The following is a 23,369-nucleotide window of genomic DNA, read 5'->3' on the forward strand; positions in this document are numbered from 1 at the left end:
TGAGCGGATTCCGGGAACCCAAGAGGCAAGAAAATTTTGGGAATGATGAGGGCAACAAATGTATAGATGTGCTTTACACAATTGATCTATGTATTGTGACGAATTGTATGAGCCCCAATAAATTGATTAAAAAAAAACAAAAAAAACAAAGGATAAAAAAAAAATAAAATAAAATATTATCATTAAAAAAAAAAAAAAAAAGGGCTTACATGAGGTATTCCAAAATCAAATATCTCTAGGCCAGAAAAATTAGTATAGATGAATATAGTGGAAAGGGTGGCCAACCGAAGAGAAGGCTTGTTTTCTTCTGAAATTTTAATGTGTACATGAATCCCCGGGGGAGCTGGTTAAAATACTGATTCTGAATGATTCGTTTCTACATTGCAATTCAACTTCTGTGTGATGTCTGTGTCGCTAGTCCACGGATCACATTTTGAACTTGGAGGGTTTCTAACATCTGCTGCTCAGTTGCAGGTGGTAGTACCACCGACTGTGGGAATAAACACCTATTGTCTAGATCTAACTTTTCAAGAGAACTCTCTCTCCATATGTGTGTGCATGTGTTTATAATATGACTTCCAAATACTAAAATATTGGCAATTACTTGAAAATGGTGCCTAGGCAACAACTTTGAATGGCTGTAGGCAGGATCCAGCCTTTGTGGTCTGCAGAGTTTGGCCAGGATGAAGGCATAGTCGACATTCAAAAAGGTGAGGAAAAAACAGGGAAGTCCAAGAACAAAGTGGACGGGACTTGGAACTAGGGAGAGCTTGGAGGCAGAATGTTAATCTGTGAGCACATTTTTAGCACTGGTTTGGGTCCCTGGACCTAAGGAACTCTGGTGGCATAGTGGCTTGGTTAAGTGTTGGACTGCTAATCACAAGGACAGTGATTCAAACCCACTTGCCACTCTCATGGAGAAAGATGAGGCTTTCTGCTCCCATAAAGTTTGACGGACTTATAAACCCACAGGAGCAGTTCTACTCTGTCCCATAGGGTTTTTTGAGTTGGAATTCACTTGTTGGTTGTGAGATTTGAGTGTACCTGGACATGCTTGGCACATTTACAGGATGGCATATGCTGTGAAGAATCCTATTAAAAGTTTGGAGTTTCATATTTTAGGGAATCAGGCATTACTGGCAGCTATGTGATCAGAGAAGTCTGATTTAGCAAAGAGCACAAGTAAAGGAGTGCTTTTATGAGAAAACAGTTGTCTTACAAGAGTAATATGAATTGCTAATGGAGATTTGCAAGAAGAGGTCCTACTAGGCCTCCTTTAATGAATTAGATAAGGCTCATTTCTAATTAACAGCATCTATTTGCATGCAAACAATGAGCTAAGGTCTTTAAAAAACAATTTCTTCCCTTAAGTACATTTAAGAATGCCTCCCATTATCTTATTTACACCATTAATTTCCTTGGCAAATGAGCATAGATTATATACAGGTAAACTTTGGTTCCAAAATTGAGAATCACAAGTATTCAAATGAATAATAACTTGCTGATTATATGTGAAGTCTTACATAATGATGGCTTTTTAGCAAACCTAACCTCACTTTGAAATTTGATGTGTTCTGATGAGAGATTGGCAATTGATGTTGAGACAGTAAGGTGAAAATATTATTTCCCCTGGGCTAATAGCCAGAAAGGTATTGATTTCTTTGTGAAGGGGCTATGACACAGCTCTTGTTTCCTACATGCCATGCTCCATGGAAAAACTAAGAAACCCTTGGAGAAGGGCATCATCTGAAACCTGAAAAGGTGTCTATAGGGCATTTGTGTTGGAAAGCAGGAAACTTAAAGATGCTCCTTCTGGCTAGATTTGGGGACATCAAGCACTAGAGAATAATCATAATTCATTATGACACACAACATAAACATGTGGTAGTTATGTAATCTGCTGTCAGTTTAAGACTTATGAGTGAAGGGGTAGAGTTTAGCCTGTCAATCAGGTTGCAGCTTGATGACCTCATTTGGAGATGCTAAGGAGATAAATCGTCCTTGGAGGCGGGACACACGCTCACTCCCTTGCTCACAAGACACATGTAGCTATGCTGGAGCCCTGGAGCTGAAGGAGCCATGTGGAGACCTCTGCCAGCACTGAGCTGCCTCTCCTGCCACTGGATCCACAAGACTTTCCACCTACTGACCTGTGATCTTCCTGCATTTGGAGTCATTGCATGTGTTTCGTGAGTCTGAAAAGGAATTTACAGATTGGTATCAGGCATATGGGCTAATATTGGACTTATGGACTTGCTCTGGACTGAGCTGGGATGCTTTCTCAATATTCAATTGTTCTTGTATATAAAGCTCTTTCTTTTATGCATATGAGTGTCTATGAATTTGTTTCTCTAGTCAACCAGATTAACACAAAACAACTCTCCTAAAGAATCTATTAGTCCATAGTGATGTCTATATAGAAAGAAAAAAATAGGAAGTTTTTTTATAACCAATCAACAAACAAGGCAAAACACCATTTTGCAAACTCTTATGCAATAATGAGGGAATATTGTACGAGCCAGGGTATTTTCAATTGCTTTATACGCATATGAAAGCTGAAGCATTGATAAAGAAGACCAGAGAAGCATTGATACATTTGCTTTCTGCTGTTGGAAAGGATATGGAACGTACCCTGGACTGCCAGAAGAATAAGCCAATCTGTCTTGGAAGAAATACAGGTAAATTGCTCCTTAAAAGTAAGGATGGGAGATTTTGGGCATTGTATTTGGGAAATTATGAGGCTCTGAGAAACAACCAGTCCCTGGAAAAGTAGAAGCGCAGTGAAGAAGGAGATCCCCAGTAAGACAGGTTGCCACAGTTGCCACAACAGTGGGCTCACATATAACAGTAATGGTGAAGATGGTGCAGGACCCAGCAGTGAGTCTTTATTTTGTACATTGGGTTTCTATCAGTGGGAGCCAAGTTGGAGGCACCTGACCAACAACAAAGGAAATAACTGATTTGGGGAAGAATAAAACCATTAGAAGACTTACTAATTTACATCATAAAGTATGTAACTTACAGTGTAACACGTAGCAGTCACCAACTTTACTAAGTGGTCAAATTTGTTAGCATTTAGAGTGGGACAGCCTCATATTAGGTCTTTTGCTGTGATTCAATGTAAAAAAGTCCATATCCTATATGGACTATTCTTCCAAAAACATTTGACTTGCATTATTTTGAGCTTCATCTAGACCCAACTTATTGTTTGCATGCAACATAAATGGTAGAAAACATGTGAAGTAGCACCACAGTAGGGGTTGGGGGAGTGATGGGAATCCATTAATGGGACGATTCTTGAAACTATTATCTTCAACTCTTTCAAATGCCAAAACCAAAAAAGAAAAAAAGAACAAGAAATGGGAAGGTTGCTGTACACTGAAAGAGAGTAAACGAAAATAATAACCAAATATAATACATGGATTCTTGATGGATTCAGATTGACAATCACAAAAGCAAAAACTTGTGTAAAATGCATTGGGCAATATTGAATATATCTGGATATGAAATAATATTATGGTATTGCTTTGAACTTTCTTGGACATAACCAACAAGCATGATTTTATATGGCATTCTCTTATGCTCAGAAGATGCATGTTGACATGTTTAGTGGTGAAGCATAATGATGTTTATAACACAACTTGAAAATGTGACGGAAATAAAATTCTGCTTGTGCCGTGTGTGTTGGTACATTAGACTTTATTAGGCCGAGAGAGAACGACAGTGATAGCAGCAGTCACATGTGGAACAGTGTCAACAATATTTTAATCTAGCAGCCCCCAAGGAGGGGAGGAAGGCATGTGGGTATTCAGTATGCATTCCTCCCAAACTTCCTTTGTTTTAATTTTTTTCACTAAAAATGGGGAAAAAAACCCAAATTTCCCAAGAACATTCAATAAATATTCGCTATCAAGTTATCAAGTAACCAACTCAACACAATCTAACAAAATCAACTACAACATCATCATCAAGTAACATTCACGTTGAGACAGTTGTTATTCTTTACAGGATGCTGGTACAAAATGGCCTGGTCTGTGAAATGGGCCAAATAGGAGCACATGTGTTGAAAGAACAGAAAGGTGAGCTCCTGCAATCATTTTATGGCTCAAGGTGATTGATTCTGAACTTTCTCATTTGGGGATGCTTGCTTCCTCTCATCTCGATTCTCTCTCCCATCCAAACTTTATCAACTACCATTAGTCTAGCTCAAATGTTCTTCATTATGTTAGCAACTATTCCCCAACATTCCGTTGAGCAGTACATCGCTCATGGGATACTTCAGGGGAAGGAAAAGAACATAGAACATATGAAGATGATTTTTGTACAGTAAAAGAATTGAACCCACAGGAAATAAAATAAAATATTGGGCCAATGCATGGACAACTGGTTAGAAATGGTTCAAACCTTTTATTTTCTAAATATTGCAGGGCTGTTTGGCAAAGTGGTAAAGCCCACAACTTCTTCTCAGAATAATATTTATAAAGTTCTCAAGATAAAATGCACCATACTGTAAAGGAACCTAATAGTATTGAAATATAAGTATATTAATAAAACCAATATGGAAAATAGCAACACATGGGCTTGTTTATTTAAATATTAAATAATCGGGGAAGTCTAATAGCTACTGAAGTTTTCAAGCTGTGATGATGGTGAAGGATCTTTTGAGATATTTACAACAGCTCTAATGAGACGCAAAAATACCTGTGATATCATAGATACAGAGAGTGGTACTGTAGTATGTTGCTTGTATCCAAAATTGAAGACCATGCTCAATTTGGGTTAGCTGTTAATGACATCAGAGTTAAAATCCCCCCCTCCCTGTTGTAGTTCACAAAACCCAAAACCAAACTCATTGCCTTCGAGTGGATTCCAACTCATAGCGACCCTAAAGGACAGGGTAACACTGTCCTTGGTAGGTTACTGAGACGAATTCTTTATGGGACTAGAAAGCCTCCTCTTTCTCGCACTGAGCAGCTGGTGCTTTTGAATTGACCCTGCAGTTAGCAGTCTGATGCATTCCCCACTACGACACCCCGGCTTCTTTCAACTTCACAGCTACCCTTAAATTCTACCCGTGGGTCCAGCATAGATGTACCTTTTCCCCAAGTTAAAATCTCCCTACATGACTTTGCTTCCTTTTAACCTGTGACTTTCCTTAAATGATAGCTGGTAGGTTGTAAGTTGCCTCTCTTTCATTTACAGAGGTCATTTTGGTGGCTGAGCCATCATGAAATTCATGAATATTCAGATTGAACCTATAGTTGCTGTCCAGGTCCTCTGCTACATAATTGAGGCAATTGTGAATTTTCTATCTTAGACTGCACAGCTAATTAACTATATTTTATACTTCATTTGCTTCCATAGACTAACCTTAATGGATATCCACTGCTATGTGATTATTCTGACCATTTTCTGTTCATATTTCTGGTCTTTTGCATTTTCAAAGAAATATTTTAAAATAGGTTCCATCAACTTTTCTCTTTGCTTATATTATACATTGTCTTTTTTCAAGTATGCACTTGAAATAAGGAATGTTACAATTTCCAACAACTTTACCGCAAGCCCAATGCACATGAAGAATACTATTGACAACTGGAATAGGGATCTCATGTTTTCACCGGGGAAATAACGTCTTTACTTCAACCTTCAGCGTTGGTTGCACTGAAAGCATGGCACGATTGAGCCACAGTTCCGTGAGTCCAGCTTTGCCACAATTGTTAGGCTAACAAATTCTTTATGCAGTTTTATAAATTTTACGGTTTTTTTGCTCCTCCAAACCAACTTATACTTTATTTACTTTTTTTATAACATATCCTAAAATATAAATGATATAAAAATCCTAAAGGAGTAGGCCCCCAAAAATGATCTCAATGGAAATTTAAATATGCTAACATGTATATTTAAAATGTAGCATGAGAAAAAACAACTTTAAAAGCTGGGTTAAAAACAAAAACAGAATGAAGCTGATCTTGACTTTTTAAAGCACAAAAGTGCAATATTTAATGTAGGTCAAATTGTTTAAATGAGAGAAATTTTTCTAACCAATTACAGTCAAATCCCCAGTTGTAATTAACCTACAATTTGTATGATATTTTATGAGTCAGCATGTAGCACTTTCTTATAAAACTAGAAGGCTTTAAAATTTTACAGCTTATTTGAGAAAACACATTTCCTCATCTTCATTTTTTTAAAGTTAAATTTGCAGTAAGAGGTTCATATAAGTAAACCGACTTTAAAATATCAGGCCAAAAATAGATATCTGAGTGTATGTATTTCCAAATAATAGAGGAATAAGATACTTAAAATAAGAACCAGAACTTGATACATAATGTTGAAGAGTAATCTTCCAATAAGTTTATTTCACTATATGAATTCAAAAAATTATTTTTAAACATGCTATTTGATTTTCCAGAATCTTCTCTGTCCCAAATAGCATACATTAGATCAGAGTGAACCTATTTCAAAATGGAAGTTATACAGGCTCAAACCTGTTCAGCGTGCAAACCTAACAATTATTTAAATAATGGAAGAGTTGCATGTTTAACAGAACAATGTCAGTTTGGGGTGGGGAAATGAGAACTTGATCAAGGATGTAATTTAATTGGAAAGTAGGGGTCGTTACTTTATGTTCAATATATTCTACTACATATAATCAAACTAGGTATTTTTCTAGCCAAAAATGAGAAATAAAAATATGTTTTGATAATGCAATCAGTCTACAAAATAACAAGTTTGACATTTATGTATGAATCTGTGTATGTCAATTAATAGGTTCATTTTGTACTGGGATATGAATTATAACTACTTTCTGATTAATACAACATGAACAAAAGAGGCTGGAGGAGGTGGGCAAAAGCAATGGGCATAATTCCAAAATTTTCTTTCAAATACATTAGAACCAAAGACATTCATCAGGGGGTTGCTCCAGCTTCCTGAATATTAAAATCTACCTATTATGTAGATGTTAGGTAGGAAACAAGGGCTTGGCAATCAAACTGGGTTTTATTATTATAACCATAATCTCATTTTGTAAATAAAGGCCAAACCCTCCCTTATGTAACATAAAACATTAGCATCAACAACTGGAAGCACAATTCAAAATCCCATTTACAAAACTATCTGTGCCTTCCAACTGCAGCAGGATATCTTTGGCTTTCTCCGTTTTCAGTACATTCCCAAACAGTTAAATGATGATGGCATTCAACTGTGGCCTTTTGGGAGTTTGCTTTTCCCTTTAGATTTGAACCTTTTCAGCTCAAGCCTTTCCAAGAATACATGAACAAATGTAGTGAAACTGCACGCAAATAGACTATCGTCATTTTTTTTCAGGACTGGACTCATTTATAACTTAAAAAATCTTGCAATAGAGCTGTCTTTTCTGTAATATAGACATTTATAAATTTCCCCTCACTTTCTTAAAAAAAAACCAGAACCATGACTCAGCTTATTAGAGTTGGAATATAGCCAAGGCATTTATATTTAAACGATTCACCCATAACTCATTGCCCTCCAATCCATCCCTCCCCACAGCATCCCTGCAGTCCAACCCCATGGGGTTTCCAAGGCTATGTTCTGGAAAATAGAGTCAAAATGCTCCTTAGAATTAAGGATGGACATGCTATCAGCAAAGACCAGTCCCTGGAAAACAACATTATGTTTGGCAAAATAGAAGGGCAGAAAAAAAACAAAAAAAGGCTTGAGTCCCCATCACACGATCTCTAGACAACTGGACATACCTTGCAGAGGGGTAGTGGGGAGATGAGTCACTTAGGGTTCAGTATAGCAATAATGAAACCCACAACCTTCCTCTAGTTCTTAAACGCTTCCTCCCCCCAACTACCAGGACCCCAATTCTGCCTTGCAGACCTGGCTAGACCAGACGATGCACAGCGGTACAGATGGGAATTGGAAACGCAGGGAATCTAGGACAGATGAACCCCTCAGGACCAGGGGTGACAGTGTTGATACCAGGAGGGAAAGGGGATGAAGAAAGGGGAAATTGATCACAGGGATCTACATATAACCTCCTCTCTGGGGGATGGGCAACAGAGGGGTGGGTGAAGGGAGACACCGGGCAGTGCAAGATAAGATATAATAATAATTTATAAATTATCAAGGGTGCATGGGGGAGGGGGCAGAGGAAGGGTGGGGGAGGGGGGGAAAGGACAATGAGCTGATTCCGGGAACCCAAGAGGCAAGAGAATTTTCGGAATGATGAGGGCAACAAATGTATAGATGTGCTTTACACAATTGATCTATATATTGTGATGAATTTTATGAGCCCCAATAAATTGATTTAAATTAAAAAAAGAAGGCTTGACGGGATGGCCTGACTCAGTAGCTGCAATAATGGGCTCATATTTAAGAACAACTGTGAGGATGGTTCACAGGGTCGCCTAACCGCAACAACAACCTCTAGGGAAGCGTACTGCCACCTCTTGTCTCAGCAGAGTGCCAGGTGGGTTCAAGTTGCTGACCTTGAAGGTAGCGGCTGAGTAGGTTGGAACTGTGGACCTTTCAGTTACCAGCTGAGTGTTCAAACTCTGCGCCACTAGGATTCTTCTTTTAACAATTACATGTGACGGATTTGAAAATAAAGTTGAAAGTATGACATTTCAAGAAAGGAAATATTACCTATGTAAGTAGCAACAAGGACCTATAATTGTTAGTCTATATCAAAGAGCACAACATAAAAATATAGGTGTATGAAGTGTTGCTGGGGTCCCACATGGTTGCACCTTTCACCCTGCATGTAAGTCCCTTCAACAACTTCTTTTAAGAGCAGCTAAAAGAGCTGTTTCATCGCTCACCCTACCTCTTTTTTCTTTCTGCCAGCTGTTTGCAGACCTCCTGCCACCGCAGATTCAGGCTTCCAAGTTTTTCCTGAAGAATATTGGCATCTGTTTTTGAGGACTGCTGAATGATTTCCTCCCCGGTTGCATTCAATGCTCTGACAACAGTTTGCCGGTGTCCGATGCCATTCTGGAGTTCCTGTAAGATACCAAAGAGGCAAAACTGAAATGAAGCCCCATGTCCTTTTATTGGCAAAAAGATTAAACAATGTGCTACCATAGGCAGTGCGACTGGGAGAGAAAGAAATTTTAAAAAGCTCCGTGTGATAGATTCTCTATGAAACTGACATGCCCTTCTCCAAAGGATAAGAGACAGACAGGCAGCTTTTATGTGTCAGTAAAAAGCACCCTTTCAGTTCAGCTCCAGTTTTTCATTGTGTGTGTGTGTGGGTGTGTGTGTGTGTAATTTTTGTAAAGCTTGTCAGCTAAGGGATGTTCTAATGTCCTTCAAATCAATTAGTTGGAAAACTTCTCAAGAACAAATTTGATTTCTTGTCCCCAGAAGGATGTTCCATGTTTAATAGTCTATGAAGTGGTGTAAAATTTAAACGTGAACCAAATATTTGGATTTCTTACTGGCTGCCCATAGGAAAGGAGAAAAAGGCAAACGTAGTTGAACCATGCTGTTGAAAAAATCATTTTACACCCCCCCCCACCAAAGTCATTATTCTAGTGGGAGCAAATTTAGTTCAGATTCATTCATGCCAATGTGTTTTGCATTATAAAATCACATAAAACTAAACTGAGATTGATGGCGGTATCCAATAAAGAAATCCTTAAGGTATAGTATTAAATTTTAAAATAATCTTTAGGCACCTGAATATTTTTATGAGTCATTGAAGGTGTAAACCTTGACATATCTTCTACTTTTGGTCTTAAATGAAAATTTCAAGGCAACATGTCAGAGAAAGAGTTCTTTTTATAAAAAATGGACAGACAGAAACAAGAATGCATAAAAATGAAAATGCTTTCTGAAAAGAGAAAGGAAAATATGAATTTGTCTACCCTTTTTAAAATGTGGAATTTGTAAGGCAATTAAAATAGTACATTTACTAAACCTGACATTTAAGAAAATGAAACATTAAATGAGCAGGAGAACTTAAAAGAATAAAGCAAAACAAAACAAAAACATTGCCATTATATGGTATATATTGTAAAGAAATAAGAAGAACCACAGCAGGCCGGATATATATATACACCCATGTTCATTGCAGCACTATTCATAAATAGCAAGAATGTGGAAGCAACCTAAATGCCCCTCAGAAGATGAATGGATAAGTAAGCATTGGTATGTACATCCGCACAATGGACTACTAGTAATCCCCCTCCCCCTACCCATCCCCGCCCCCAAAAGATGACATTGAGAAACACCTCATTACATGGTTGGATATGGTGGAAATTGTGCTGAGTAATTAATGTTAGTCTCTCATGAAAGGACAAATATTTTACAAGACCTATATTACACAAGAAACCCATCCAGATAAGGGTGTTTAGGCCAAACAAAACAGACTTTGAGGGTGACAAGGGGAGAGAGGGAAGGAGAGTTCAGGAGAAGCAGGGGGCCACAGTGGAGACAGGTGTTCACTTGGGGGAAGGGGAAGATAATATTCTATACGAGGGAAAAGAGAGTTTTTAAAAAGTGTGTGGTGTGTGGCTGGGCCAACTATTGAGAAACTGATAAACTATTTAAATTGTTGAATACAAAAGCGATGTTCTGAAATGTAAAGCTCCACCTAACTCACAATAAAAAAGTTTTTTTTTAAAAAAAAGGAAAATAAGACAGCCATTCTGATTCATAGCGATCTTATGTAGAGTTTCTGAGCTGATAAATGTTTTTGGGAGCAGACAGCCCAACACCTACCTCACCACAACACTGCCCCTCAGGCTACATTTAAATCTAAATAATTTCCAAGTCCATATGTTACTGATGGAAGAGTAGCTGCATGCAGAAAATGTCTTAATAGATAGGATTCAAATGGTCTAATATTATTCTGCCTCTCTATACAATACCAAGTTCATAGTAGACTCCAGCACCTGTATGTCAATTGAATGGGTGAATATATGCATAAATTAATGCTTTCTGGTACTTGGTTCACCTTCCCTTACACTCAATCCACATAAACAGTGCTGGTTTTGACTGCTTCTGTCCTTTATTTGCTCTTTTCTTTTACTACTTTGGTGTTAGGGTATTTTTGACTACTAGACTTCTTGGTAGCATTCATTTAGCAATTCAAACATCCAAAATGAAAATAAGGTCATCGTTTCAAGGACACAGTGCTATATTGCAAGTGTAAAAGTATGCACAGGTACTGAGCTATTTGCAAGCTCTCCAGACTAGACTCTCCTAAATGATCATGGGATGTGCTCTAGTAAACATGTGACAGTTCCTTGTGACTAGTTGATTCTGCCCCATTGCTTACATCTCACGTTTTAGCACCTTTCAGGTCAGTGTGGCACATGGCAGTCATTATTTAGTAACAGGCACACCCAGTTATGACGAACTGTGTATATTCTCATTACAGTGTAGATTCCTGGAGGTCAGAGATGGTGTTTTCTTGATCAAATTATGTCTCTGATGCTTAGGACAAGATTTAGTGCCTAAGAGGTTTTCACTAAGTATCTGTGACATGGTTGCATGAATCTATGAATAAAGAAAAGGAGCACGGGAGAGAGGGGAGGGGCAAAATAAGCAAGAAGGCAGGAATATGGAAGGAAAGGAGGAAGGGAGGAACAGAGAAGAGGAGAGAGGGGGGAAGCAAGGAGGGGGGAAAACGAGTTCCAGCTCATCATGATGGGATGCCTAGAGCTTCACAGAAAGACACACTTGAAATGGAAAAATTGCTAAATGATATGCTATTAAGTGCATTTGGACACACTGTGACCCTATATGTTCTGGGGTAGACTGTCCTATAGGCTTTTCTGGGCTGTAACCTTTAAGGAAGCAAACCACCAGCTTTTTGTTTTGTAGAACTGCGGGTGGCTTCCAACGGCCAGTCCCTGAGTTAACAGCCTAGTGCTTAAATACTTCCACTACCAGGGCTACTTATACCACACCACAATTTTTTTTAAAAGCCCACTGGACAATGAGTAAATTACAACTCACAGTGCCCCTATAGAGAGTCTGTTTACTGTTAGGTGTCATTGAGTCAATTCCAACTTACAGTGACCCTATGTACAACAGGATGAAATATCTCCTGATCCTGTACCATTTTCATAATTCTTCTTATATTTAAGCCCATTATTGCGGCCACGGTGTCACTCCGTTTCATCAATTGTTCACATGACTACAAATCTTCACAAGAACAGAAAGCTCCACCTTTCTCTTCCGCCATAGGACAGACTCAAAAACAAACTTGTGATACTCAGTAAACTGAAATTCAGAAAGGGATGATCTCAGTGGAAGGGTGAGCAGGAGAACCTTTGGGGGAGAATTTGGAATTAAACAAAGGGTAAACCCTAGTCATCCTTGCATGTTGAAAATAGTTTCTTATCTCTGCAGATCACTGCAATTGTGAAGGTTCAGTCCACCTAGAGGTGGTTCTCAAGAAAGTCTTGATCATCTGTTTCCCCAAAAAATCAGTCATCAAAGGCCCTATGGCACACAGTGCTATTCATATATATACTGTTTCTGGAGTCAATTGAATGTTACCTTTTTGTTCGGTTTGGTTTGATTGTTTAGGTTATGGATCCTTAGAGGTTCAAGGGCAGCGAGCACATGACAGAAGGAAAGACCTGTTGTTTACATATTGCAAGATATGATCTGAATTCTACACTTGGGCTCAACATCAACGTCTCAGAAGAGTTTAGGGAGAGGCACAAAGCAAAACACAACCAAAACCAAACACATTGCTATTAAGTGGATTCCAATCATTGGCAACACTCTAGGAGAAATGAGAACTGCCCCAAAGGGAAGCAGACTACTGTATCTCTCCCTGTCAGAGTGGCTGATGGGTTGCTAGCAAGGTAAGACTCAATCACTGCATCAGCAGGACTGCAGAAAGAGAGGCAGCTGTCAGCAGAGAAGTCTATGTTGTTTTTATTATGAAGATGCAATTTGTTAGAAGGAAAAATGTGTGTGCATAAAAACTGTGCCACTGCATAATCTGGGAGCAGAACTTAAGGTGAGTGGGCAGATAGGCTAGATAGAATTAGATCGACTATTAAGGATCCAGCAACAGGACTTTGTAACAAACTGGATAATGCAAATGCGTGACGGTTGAGTTGGGGGAAAGTTTGCCTAAAACGCAGAAGCTACGGAGACATAGAATCAAAGCGGAATTATAATAGCTCACATGTGTCTCCCCAGTGGTATTCAAAGCATACTAAATGGTTTTTAAACATTGTTTTTAAGAATGCATGGGGCAAACGTTCCATGTGTGCTATAGTACAGTGAGCCTCAAATATTAATGTCCACTCAAATGTCTCAGAACCCTTATTAAAATGAAGATTCTGAATCAGTAGGCCTGTGGAGGGCCCCTGATTCTGCATCTCTAACCAGCTCACAAGGAATCGTTATCCGGCAACTATGGGGCGCACATTCTAACAAGGAAAGTGATGCAGTAAATGTCTTCTTAAATCTGTTAATTAATCCAAAAATTATTACAAGTAAGTATAATGATATCAATCAAGTTGGTTTGTGTTTTTTATCTTGGCCCCTCTGCTTCCTGGCTGATGCCTAGAATGACATTTACAATCCAATTGTAGACTCAACAAAGGTTTTAGTAATTCCATTTTCCAATAAGGTGTACAGTTGAGCAGCTAAGAATTAAGCAATCATTTAAACTCACTGGATCCCTGGATCCAAATATATAGAATCCCAAATCAGAATCTCCCAAGTAAATAGAATCCCAAATTAGTGTATATATATATATATATATATATATATATATATACACACACACACATATGTATATTCAAATATATATACGTTTTGTGAAAGAGGGGCTCATTAAACAGTCTACTACATTTGTGTGAGAAGAACATATAACCAAGAGACATATTTACAGTGCTTGCTGTACTCAAGGAGAATTTTCAGTGATAAAGTATAAGACAGCAAAAGAATAGATCCAAACACAGTGAAGATATGTTCATGAGTTTTTACAATTAGCTTCTAAGCACCAAGAAAGATACTATTTGATTTCCAGATTAAAGGGTAAACCCTAATCACCTTTATTCCCATAGTGAAGAAAACATAAATTAATTTTTATTCTTTAGCTTCTGAATATTTTAAGCACTGAATTATTCATTAGCAATGAAATGTCTAAGGTATGATATTATATTAACCTACTATTGTGATAGGCATCCTTATCTATTACTTGGCAATTAACATCTAGTCCTGGTTTAGAACAGAGAGAAAATCATAATTAAATCTGTTGGATTACTCATCCTAGTTAGAAAGCTTAATGTGTTTTGTTTCCAATATTTAAGCATCTATTCTTAATCAACGGTGCATATTACAATCCTCTAGAGAGCTTGAGCCCCACAAAGACGGAAGTTCAGAATTCCATTCTAAACCTACTGAACTATTCTTACTGAGGGTGAGGGGATCAACGTGTACAAAAAAAACAACACATAGTATTCAAACACATTTTGAAGTATCCTTAAATTACATAAAATGACACTGCTATAGGTCTAAGTTCTTCATCTCTAGTCAAATGAATGAAAAGGGAAGAAGCCATGTATGAGGGAGCTTTAAAAAATTTATGGAAAATCCCTTTATCTTTAAATTCAATTTTTCAATGAACTTTGATGCCTTCTCAGAGGCAAGGAAGGTGCTGCTTTTTTATTTTTAATCAAGGGAAGATGAGGAGAAGAAACCACTACATTTTATATGAAAGGATCACATCCATACAAAGTCCATTTGCAAGAGTTTGTAAAACACTATGAAAAGACAGTCAATCGAAAATAAAAAGGGACACATGAAGGACAAGATTAAATTGAAGAACCAATTATGGGAAACAATCCTGGTGGCCTAGTGTATTATGAGTCGGGCTGCTAATAGAAAAGTCAGCAGTTTGAAACCACCATTTGTTCCATGGGAGAAAGATGAGGCATTGACTTCCATACAGAGTTACAGTCTTGCATCAAAAGACCCAAAACGAACAATCTTATCAATGCGAACAAGGGGGTGCAGCAGAATGGAGACCCAAAGCTCATCTATAGACAATTGAACATCCCATCACAGAAGGGTTACAAGGAAGAGACAAGTCAGCCAGGTGCAGTATAGGACCAATGAAACATACAACATTCCTCTAGTTCTTTAAGGCTTCCTCCCCTCCACTATCATGACCCCAGTTCTACAATGATTGACATATACCTCTGCCCCCAAGGGTGACAAGCAACAGAAACATGGGTAAAGGGAGACAGCAGATGGTATAAGATATGAAAATAATAATAATTTATAATTTATCAAGGGTTTATGAGGGTGGGAGCATGGGGGAGAGAGGGAAAAAAGAGGAGCTGATACCAAGGGCTCAAGTAGAACGAAAATGTTTTGAAAAGGCTAATGGCAACATCTGTACAAATGTGCTTGATACAGTGGATGCATGGATTGTTATAAAAACTGTAAGAACCCCCCTCAAAATTATGTATTAAAATTAAAAAACAAAAGTTACAGTCTCTGAAAGCCACAAGGGCAATTTTACTCTGTCCTCTAGGGACACACTCGATAGCAAAGAGCTTGGCTTTTTTTCTTGGGGCACAATGACAAACTGGATAAACTATTGGCATATGAGCATAAACAAAGGAACAAAAGAGATAGGGAAATAAAGAGAATAAAAGTGATAGGGAGCAAAGCTATTGTTAGATGCTGGCACATCACTTCAGTCTAACCGTGACTATGTACAACAGAATGAAACACCGCTGGGTCCCGTGCCATCCTCACAATGGTTCTTATACTTGAGCTCATTGATGAAGCCACTGTAACTCGTAGCAGGAGTAGAAAGTCAACTTTCAACTGCTGACCAGGGCTCCTGCGCAGAAAAGTTATAGCCAGAGAGAAATAGGAAATAAAAATATACCTTCTTTGAACAAGTCAAGTATCTAAATCTGAGACTGCCTTTTAATGTTATATGATTTTATGACACATTAATATCTGACTCTGTTCATTGTTTGGTCAAATGAAAATGGGTAATATGAATCTTTAAGAGAGTTATGAACAGACAGGAAGATCTTTACGGTGCGATTTCATTAAAAACTGTCCGGACCCTGGTCCTATGCCACCCCCATGGTGGATTGCAGACAGGACCTTGGTGATCCATTGGATTTGCATTGGCTTCTTTTCAGAAGTAGACTTCAGGAGATGGATGAGGCTTTCTCCTCCTGTAGAGTTACAGTCTCAGAAACTGACAGGGGCAGTTCTATCCGATCTTATAGAGTCGCTATGGGTTGGAATCAAGAAGATGGCGGTGAGTTTGGTTTGGGGTTTTGCTGAGAAAAGCAAACTAATTTTCTCCAGGCTTTCCTCTCTAGTTGTCTTAGTATTGAAACTCTGCTGGGATCGCTTCAGCATCAGAGCAACCCACACAAGCACCCACTCACATGAGGTGCGCTGGCCAGCAATCAAACTGGCTCTTTGCTATGAGAGATGAGAATGATCCCACTAACCTCCCAATGTCCCCAACCTTTTCTCTATAGGTATGTATAAATTATCACTTTCCTTTTATAGGAGCATACATTGGTATCATTTCTTGATGGTATTCGTGTATGTATACAACTTTATAGTCTAGTACCCAATAAACGTTTTCCCCTTTTATCCATAATATATTTTTCCAAATTAAACTGTAGTATAGATACAAGTTTTTTTAGAAACATTTTATTAGGGGCTCATACAACTGTTATCACAATCCATACACACATCAATTGTGTAAAGCGCATACAAGTTTTTGCTAAGTGCTTTGACTAGTAACTTGAAAATTAAGCCAAATCAAAGAAAATGAATAGTTGAAAATAAATGTAACTTTTTGCCCATTTGTTCTTTGGGCCTCTCTTTATTTTCATTTCAGTTAACATGCTTTATGTTTTATTAATAGAGACACTGAAATCATATGCATGTTTTGAGCTAATTTGTTATAGGAAATGGAAATAGGAGGAGGTCTTGTTACATTTCATCTACAACACTAATTTTCTTATGTAGTATCAAACTAGATACGCTTGTTGGGACAATTCCCCATCTGCTTCTGATAATGGTTGCCATAAAAGAATAATGAGGATTCCTCCTAAAGCTAGAACGACACTGCTCCTGTTCCAAAGTAAACATCTTGCCAATGAACTGAAGGAAAATTTGTAAAGTAGCGATTTCAGTTAATGGGACATTTACCTAATATCAAATTACAATAAAATTTCTTTTGGATGTGTTTTTCTCATCTACATCAGTGATATATACATTCATTATGATCACTGCTATTAACATGGATATCAAGTAAATTCATCACAAAGTACTTTAAGTATTACATGCTTAGCTCAGTCTGTGTCTCCTTCCCTAAGAAATGCTCTGGGCAAAAAGACACACACACACACACACATACACACACACACAAACCATCTAGTCCTCAATTTCCAGCCCCGTTTCAATAGCCAGGGTTTGTGCATACTTAAAAATCTATAACATTTCTGTCTTTCAATATCTGAAACTGAGGGCTTCAATCTAATTCTGGCCTCAGCCATATTTTGACATTTGACGTCTATTTTTCAAGAATAATTTGAATGTATTTAGATGGAATGTGCTTCTATTATACTACTCTCTGAAGGCACTCGAATCAGTGATCCTTCCTTTAAAGTAAAATGCTGTTATAAAATACACCGCTTTGCAAATCTAATAGGCTTTACTTTGTTGAAATCAATGCTGGAAATTTCTAAGTTCACAGATTCAATCTTTCTTACGTTCTAAACCATTTTTATTCAACTTCAGGAAAAATACCTGAGAACTTTTAAGATCCATATTTTCCTCCAGGTATTTAGATATTTTAAAGAAAATTAGTTTGCTTTTCTCAACAAGATCCAGAACCTAACTCACTGCCATCTTGTCAATTCCAACTCATAGCAACCCTATGGGACAGGGTAGACCTGCCCCTGTGAGTTTCTGAGACTGTAACTCTTTATGGGAATAGAAAGCCTTGTCTTTCTCCTGCAGAGGGGCTGGCAGTTTCAAACTGCTGACCTTGTGGTTAGCAGCCCAATGTGTAACCACTACGCCTTTTTCAACAAAGGTGAATACTATAACATTCTCTATTTTGCAATAAAAATAATAACAGGTGTTACCATTACAATGAAAGCAATATTAATAATTTATGAGGGGGGCACTAAACTAAACAAGACAAGAGTGAAAAGCCATAAAGTTCTACAAAAGCCCAATTGTTCTATAGCCATGAATATATATAGTTTTTGGTGTTAGATGCAGTCAAGTAGGTTGACTCATAGCCACCCCATGTACAACAGAACAGAACACTGCCCAGTAGCCTGTGCCATCCTTAGAACTATTGTTAGGTTTGAATTCCTTGTCACAGCCACTGCATCCTTCCAGCTCCCCGAGGGTCTTCCTCTTTCCCACTGACCCTTCACTTTATTTTCCAGGAGCTTCTTTCTTCTGATAACATGTCCAACATATGTGTCAGACAGATGATGTTTGTACCTGTGTATTCAGATGTGCTGCAAATATATTCTGGAATACAGTAGAATAGATAGGGGGAGAATTATGCAAAATTCTTACCTATAACCTAACACATTGAGGGAATGAGTTTCTGGGACTGAGGGCTTAGGACCATGGTCTTGGGCTACATCTTATTCAATTGGCATGACATAGTGCAGAAAACCAATATTTGACCTCAAACTTTGGTAAATCAGGACTAATGTCATAAAAACTTCTGAGAAGCCATCTACAGTGCAACTGTTGGTCGCTCCACTTTGTAGCAAAGAACACTGAACAAAAACAAATAAATTTGGAAACCATTAGTCCAAAGAACTAATGGACCTAGTGAACACCAGCCTCTAGGAACCTCAGAAAATAAGAACTAGGTGGTATCGGGCTACCAATGATAACCTCTCTGAATAGTATCTCAATAGAAGATCCTCAATAGAAAAATGTAGAGCAAGACTCAAAATCATAGAAAAGCGATGGCTAACTAAGCTCACAGTGTTTGGTGGAACCTTTGAGACGTTGGCCCTCAGTCATCCCTCAAGCTTGAAACCCAACTCTCCCAATGAGTCAATGTCTAACCAAAAACTAGACAGGACTACAAGGTGAATAATAATACCAGGGAGGTATACACTCCTTATAGCAACACTCATGAAATAAAAAGGCAGCACTTTCCCAGGGATGATGCTCAGGAAGGATGATGGGATAGGAAAGAAGGAGGAATAGAGATACTAATCATGAGGTGATGTTGGGGGTGTGTGCTGTTACACTGGGCATTGCAATCAATGTCATGAATCAAAACTTGTATGAATTCTTGACTGGAAAAAACAGTTTGCTCTGTAAACTTTCACTCAAATAAAATGTTTGTTTCTTAATTAAGAAGCTGGCCTTTCTTTGTTCAAATAACAGTTTTTTCTATGGCCATATTTTCTCTCTGATTAAGCAATTATGGTTCAAGAGCATTTGACTTCAGGTATGAAATTCTTTCTACATAATTACTGGCATAGCTCTGGAAACAGTGAGACATTTCATCATAGCACATATTGCTTATACCCAGAAAATACAGTTTCATAAAATAGGATATTTGCAAAGAGATATATATGTGTGCATGCAACTGGGCTAAGGAAAATGATTGGAAAGAGAAGTAGTGACACTCTCCCTGAAACCCTTATTCCACTTGCTGCCTCTAGATGTTCATCAATCCTGGGCTTCATATATCACAAACTGGAACAAATATAGCACGACTTCAAGAGGGTGACTTCCTCTGAGATACACCCTAATAAGGACAAGCAAAAACCAAGCAGAACAATACACAGTGGTGGAGGTGGGAAGTGAAGGGGAGACGATGTCAACGAGTCCGTAGAAAATGAATGTTTGGAAACTATGGCAGCAATTGTAGAACTCGGCTTGACGTGACTGAACTGTGGACTGATATATCTATTAATAAGAAATAAATTTCAAAGTAATTGTAAATGCCTTGAAGACAATGGTTTCCATTCCTTATGGCACTAGACACGGTACAAAGCAATGATCAGCTTAAGAATTGCCGAAAACCATTTGTTGATGCTTCAAGTGGAAAGCTGGGCAAGTTCATCCAGGCCTCTGCATGGATTACCCATTTGGAACTCTCCCAAAGAAAACTTTTGAAACATGGCTAACACTCAAGTATGGGAATGAAACATTAAAACGTAATCGTGTTTTATTCCGGTTGCTTCTCTTACCATAAACTTATCAACCTAAGGTTTTGTTTCTCAGGATATTGAGAGTGTAAAAGACCGGACACAAGGTAAAGTTGAATACAAACAGATCTATGGATCTGGCATTAATTCGCTGATTTTAAACATTGAGCTTAGGTGACAGAACCCCAAGACATCTTCTATGAAATCACATCTAAGTACATATACCCCTGTTGCCAAGTTCAGCAGGCATTAAACACCAGCTGCTCTTTTAAACAATCTTATTTTCTGAGTTTAGCCTCTCTATTTTCGAACTCATTATTTGTTTTATGGTGATGCTCTGGTTCTTCATGAAATTAGATGAGAATGTGAGATACGAACAATTGTGCATCTCTTGTTGACTGGACATACTTCTGGAAATCAGAACAATGAAGCACAAGACTGAAGGATCTCCATTATTAGCATATTTGTATGATAGCCACAATTTACACCTTCCTGAGCCATATGCAAACCAGAGAAATCTAAGAATAAAACTGCCAAAGCAGGTTCTCTGCTATAACCTCCAGAAATAGTCATGTGAGAGGAAAACCAATTATAGTGGTTTTCAGTTTCCTTGTAAATCTAATTTGTGTAGAGGAAGAAATTCAATTATCAAGTGCAAATGTTTTCAATTTTTTTCTCTCTCGTGAAGCCTGTCTTCTAAGCTACTGCCCAGTATTTCCTGGCACTTCTATTGGACTGAAACCTCAAATAAAGCATTTTCAAGCCAAAATTAGTATCACCTCTGAAACTGATTTCTTGTATTGATTTTTCACTATTGAATTGAATGGCATATGTATTTTACCACTGGCTGAAATTCACCAGTTCTTCTCTGATTTATTAATCGTTTTCCTATTCTAAGCTCTGGGGAGTCTCTTATCCTTCTTGGGCAGGTCATTTTCTTCTCATGGCTTCCTGTACACATTGCACTTCGGCTGCTACCCGCAAAGTTGACAGTTGGAACCCACCAACCCCTCCATAGGAGAAGGATGAGGCTTTCTGTTCCCATAAAGATTTACAGTCTTAGCAACCCAAATGGACAGCTTTACTCTGCCCTCAACAGTTCTACTCTGTCATTATGAATCAGACTTGACATGATGGCAGTGAAGTTTTTGGTTTCATTTTTCAATATGTTACTAATAGGTACCCCTTAAAACGTCTTCCTTCAACTCTGCTCATTCCGAAACATCCTACACACTATTTCTGGATTAATCTTTATGATTGACAATTCTGATGAAATACCTGCTCCAAAGTACAAACTAAATCTTGATTGCCATCCTAAAGAATTCCAAACTGCTCAGATATAGCTTTCAGAACCTCACAATGTCCCTGGGAGACTCCTTTCTCGACTTCTCAAGATGATGCCATAATCTTTACCGATGCACAAGCAGACAAGTCACAACGATGCCCAGGCCATTTCTCAGGCCTGTGCTCACTGCCTCTCCTCCATCATGAATGTCCTATTTTTTATTTATGCAATTTATTTACTCCAATCTACTGGAGCAAGCAGTCCATGAGCACAGGAACCATGCCTGTTTTTCTCACTGTACTACCTAGTCTGCTACATGGTAGTGTTCTAAATATATTTGTTAAATGGATTAATGAAGACCTATCTCAAATGATATTTTTGCTATGAATAAATTCTCAAGTGGAAGCAATCCATTCATCCTGTCAAATCCTACTGCCATTGGATTGTGTCTATTGTATGGCGCTTTTCATAGTCCAAATAAAATTGTTGTTTTTAGGTACCATGAAGTTAGGTCTGACTCACAATGACCCGATGCACACCAGAAGGAAACATAGAGTCCTCCAGCTTCCTCTCAATTGTTATTATGTTTGAGGCTGCTGTTGCAATCATTGTCTTCTTTCCTATTGGGTTTTCTATCATGCTAATCAGTCAAAGTGGGTAGACTGAAGGGCTAAGTGAATGAATGAGTCTCTTTCCTTGGTATATTATGAAACTTTCAGAGTTACATGTATGTTGGGCCCTCTCTTGTAGCACATGTGGTAAATATCATCAGAGAATTCTATTTCTGTGTTTTTGAAACATTTCTAGGCTTCTAACCAAAAAATTAGTGCTGATGACTCTAAAGAGACTATTGTTAGCAGCTGTTGAAAGAAAATGAGAATATTCAGCACTCCATATTAGTGACAGGAATGGCCAGGGAGTAGTGCGTTTACAAAGCCACAGGAGTCACCGTGCTTTCCAATCAACTCTTTAGAGAAAATATAAAGAAAGGAAACAAAAAAGAAAAAATGATTTTATGATGTCCAAATTATACCAATGACTAAAGAAATATCCCTATTGCACTTAGTAAGAACAAGGACACCGCCTTAACATATGTGAAGTATAAATACTTGATACAAAACAGCACATACATTATTGGTCACTGCAGACATGCAAATTAAAACCATTATTTGCGGGCAGTACAGTGGCAAAATTCAAAAAACAAGATCAACTATTGGTGAGGCTGCAGAGTACATTGAACTTTCCGTTGTGACTGGTGGAAAAGTCAAATGAAACAATCCCTTAGAAGAGTTATAAGGTGAAGCCAGTCTATTCCTAGATATTTGCCCAACAAAAATGAAACAATGTGACCATAAAAAAACAAGTACACAAATATTTATAGGATCATGTTCATAATAGTCCCAAATGGAAATTAATCAAAACGGCCAACAAGAAGCAAGACATACAAATTGTTGTTTGTTTATGATAAAAAGGATATTAATCAGCAAGAATAAAATGAACTGCTGAAATATTCAACAACCTGAATGGAATGGAAAAAAAACCAGCATGAGGGAAAGAGTATACATATAGTACACTGTAACTCTGAATTCAAGAAAAAACTGACTTCAGATAATAGAACAAGAACAGTGGGTGCCTAAAAAGCTTAGCAACGGACTGAAAAGCAACATAAAGAAACTTTCTGAGGGACTGGAAATGTTCTCCTTTGATCAAAATGTTGGTTTCATGGGTGTATGCTCTTCACGAGATTGAACAGATTGCTAAAAACACACCAAAAGCATGTGTTTTTTTTTCTCCTGTTAAATGTCATTCCGATAAAAAATTATATCACCTTGAAATACTCATCTCTCCTCACATAAATGCTGCCTTTGCCATCTTAACTATGAGAATATTCAGCTAAAGCCTTAGTTCCCTTACTTCTGTCA

At 38.0% G+C, this 23,369-nt stretch overlaps 1 protein-coding gene across 4 annotated transcripts in view; it reads right to left on the bottom strand.

The window, feature by feature from the left end:
• The window catches only part of DMD (dystrophin), a 2,430,848-nt gene that overhangs the window by 994,099 nt on the left and 1,413,380 nt on the right, over positions 1–23,369 (bottom strand). For all 4 annotated transcript variants that reach the window (XM_045298663.1, XM_045298661.1, XM_045298660.1 and 1 more), the window contains one exon: positions 8,816–8,991. In XM_045298663.1, coding sequence (XP_045154598.1) covers positions 8,816–8,991 — 176 coding nt within the window. The remainder of the gene's footprint in view (positions 1–8,815; positions 8,992–23,369) is intronic.

This window comes from Echinops telfairi, unplaced genomic scaffold, assembly GCF_000313985.2.
Source record: "Echinops telfairi isolate 266 unplaced genomic scaffold, ASM31398v2 ScPeMD7_7436;HRSCAF=8474, whole genome shotgun sequence".
NCBI lineage: Eukaryota > Metazoa > Chordata > Mammalia > Afrosoricida > Tenrecidae > Echinops > Echinops telfairi.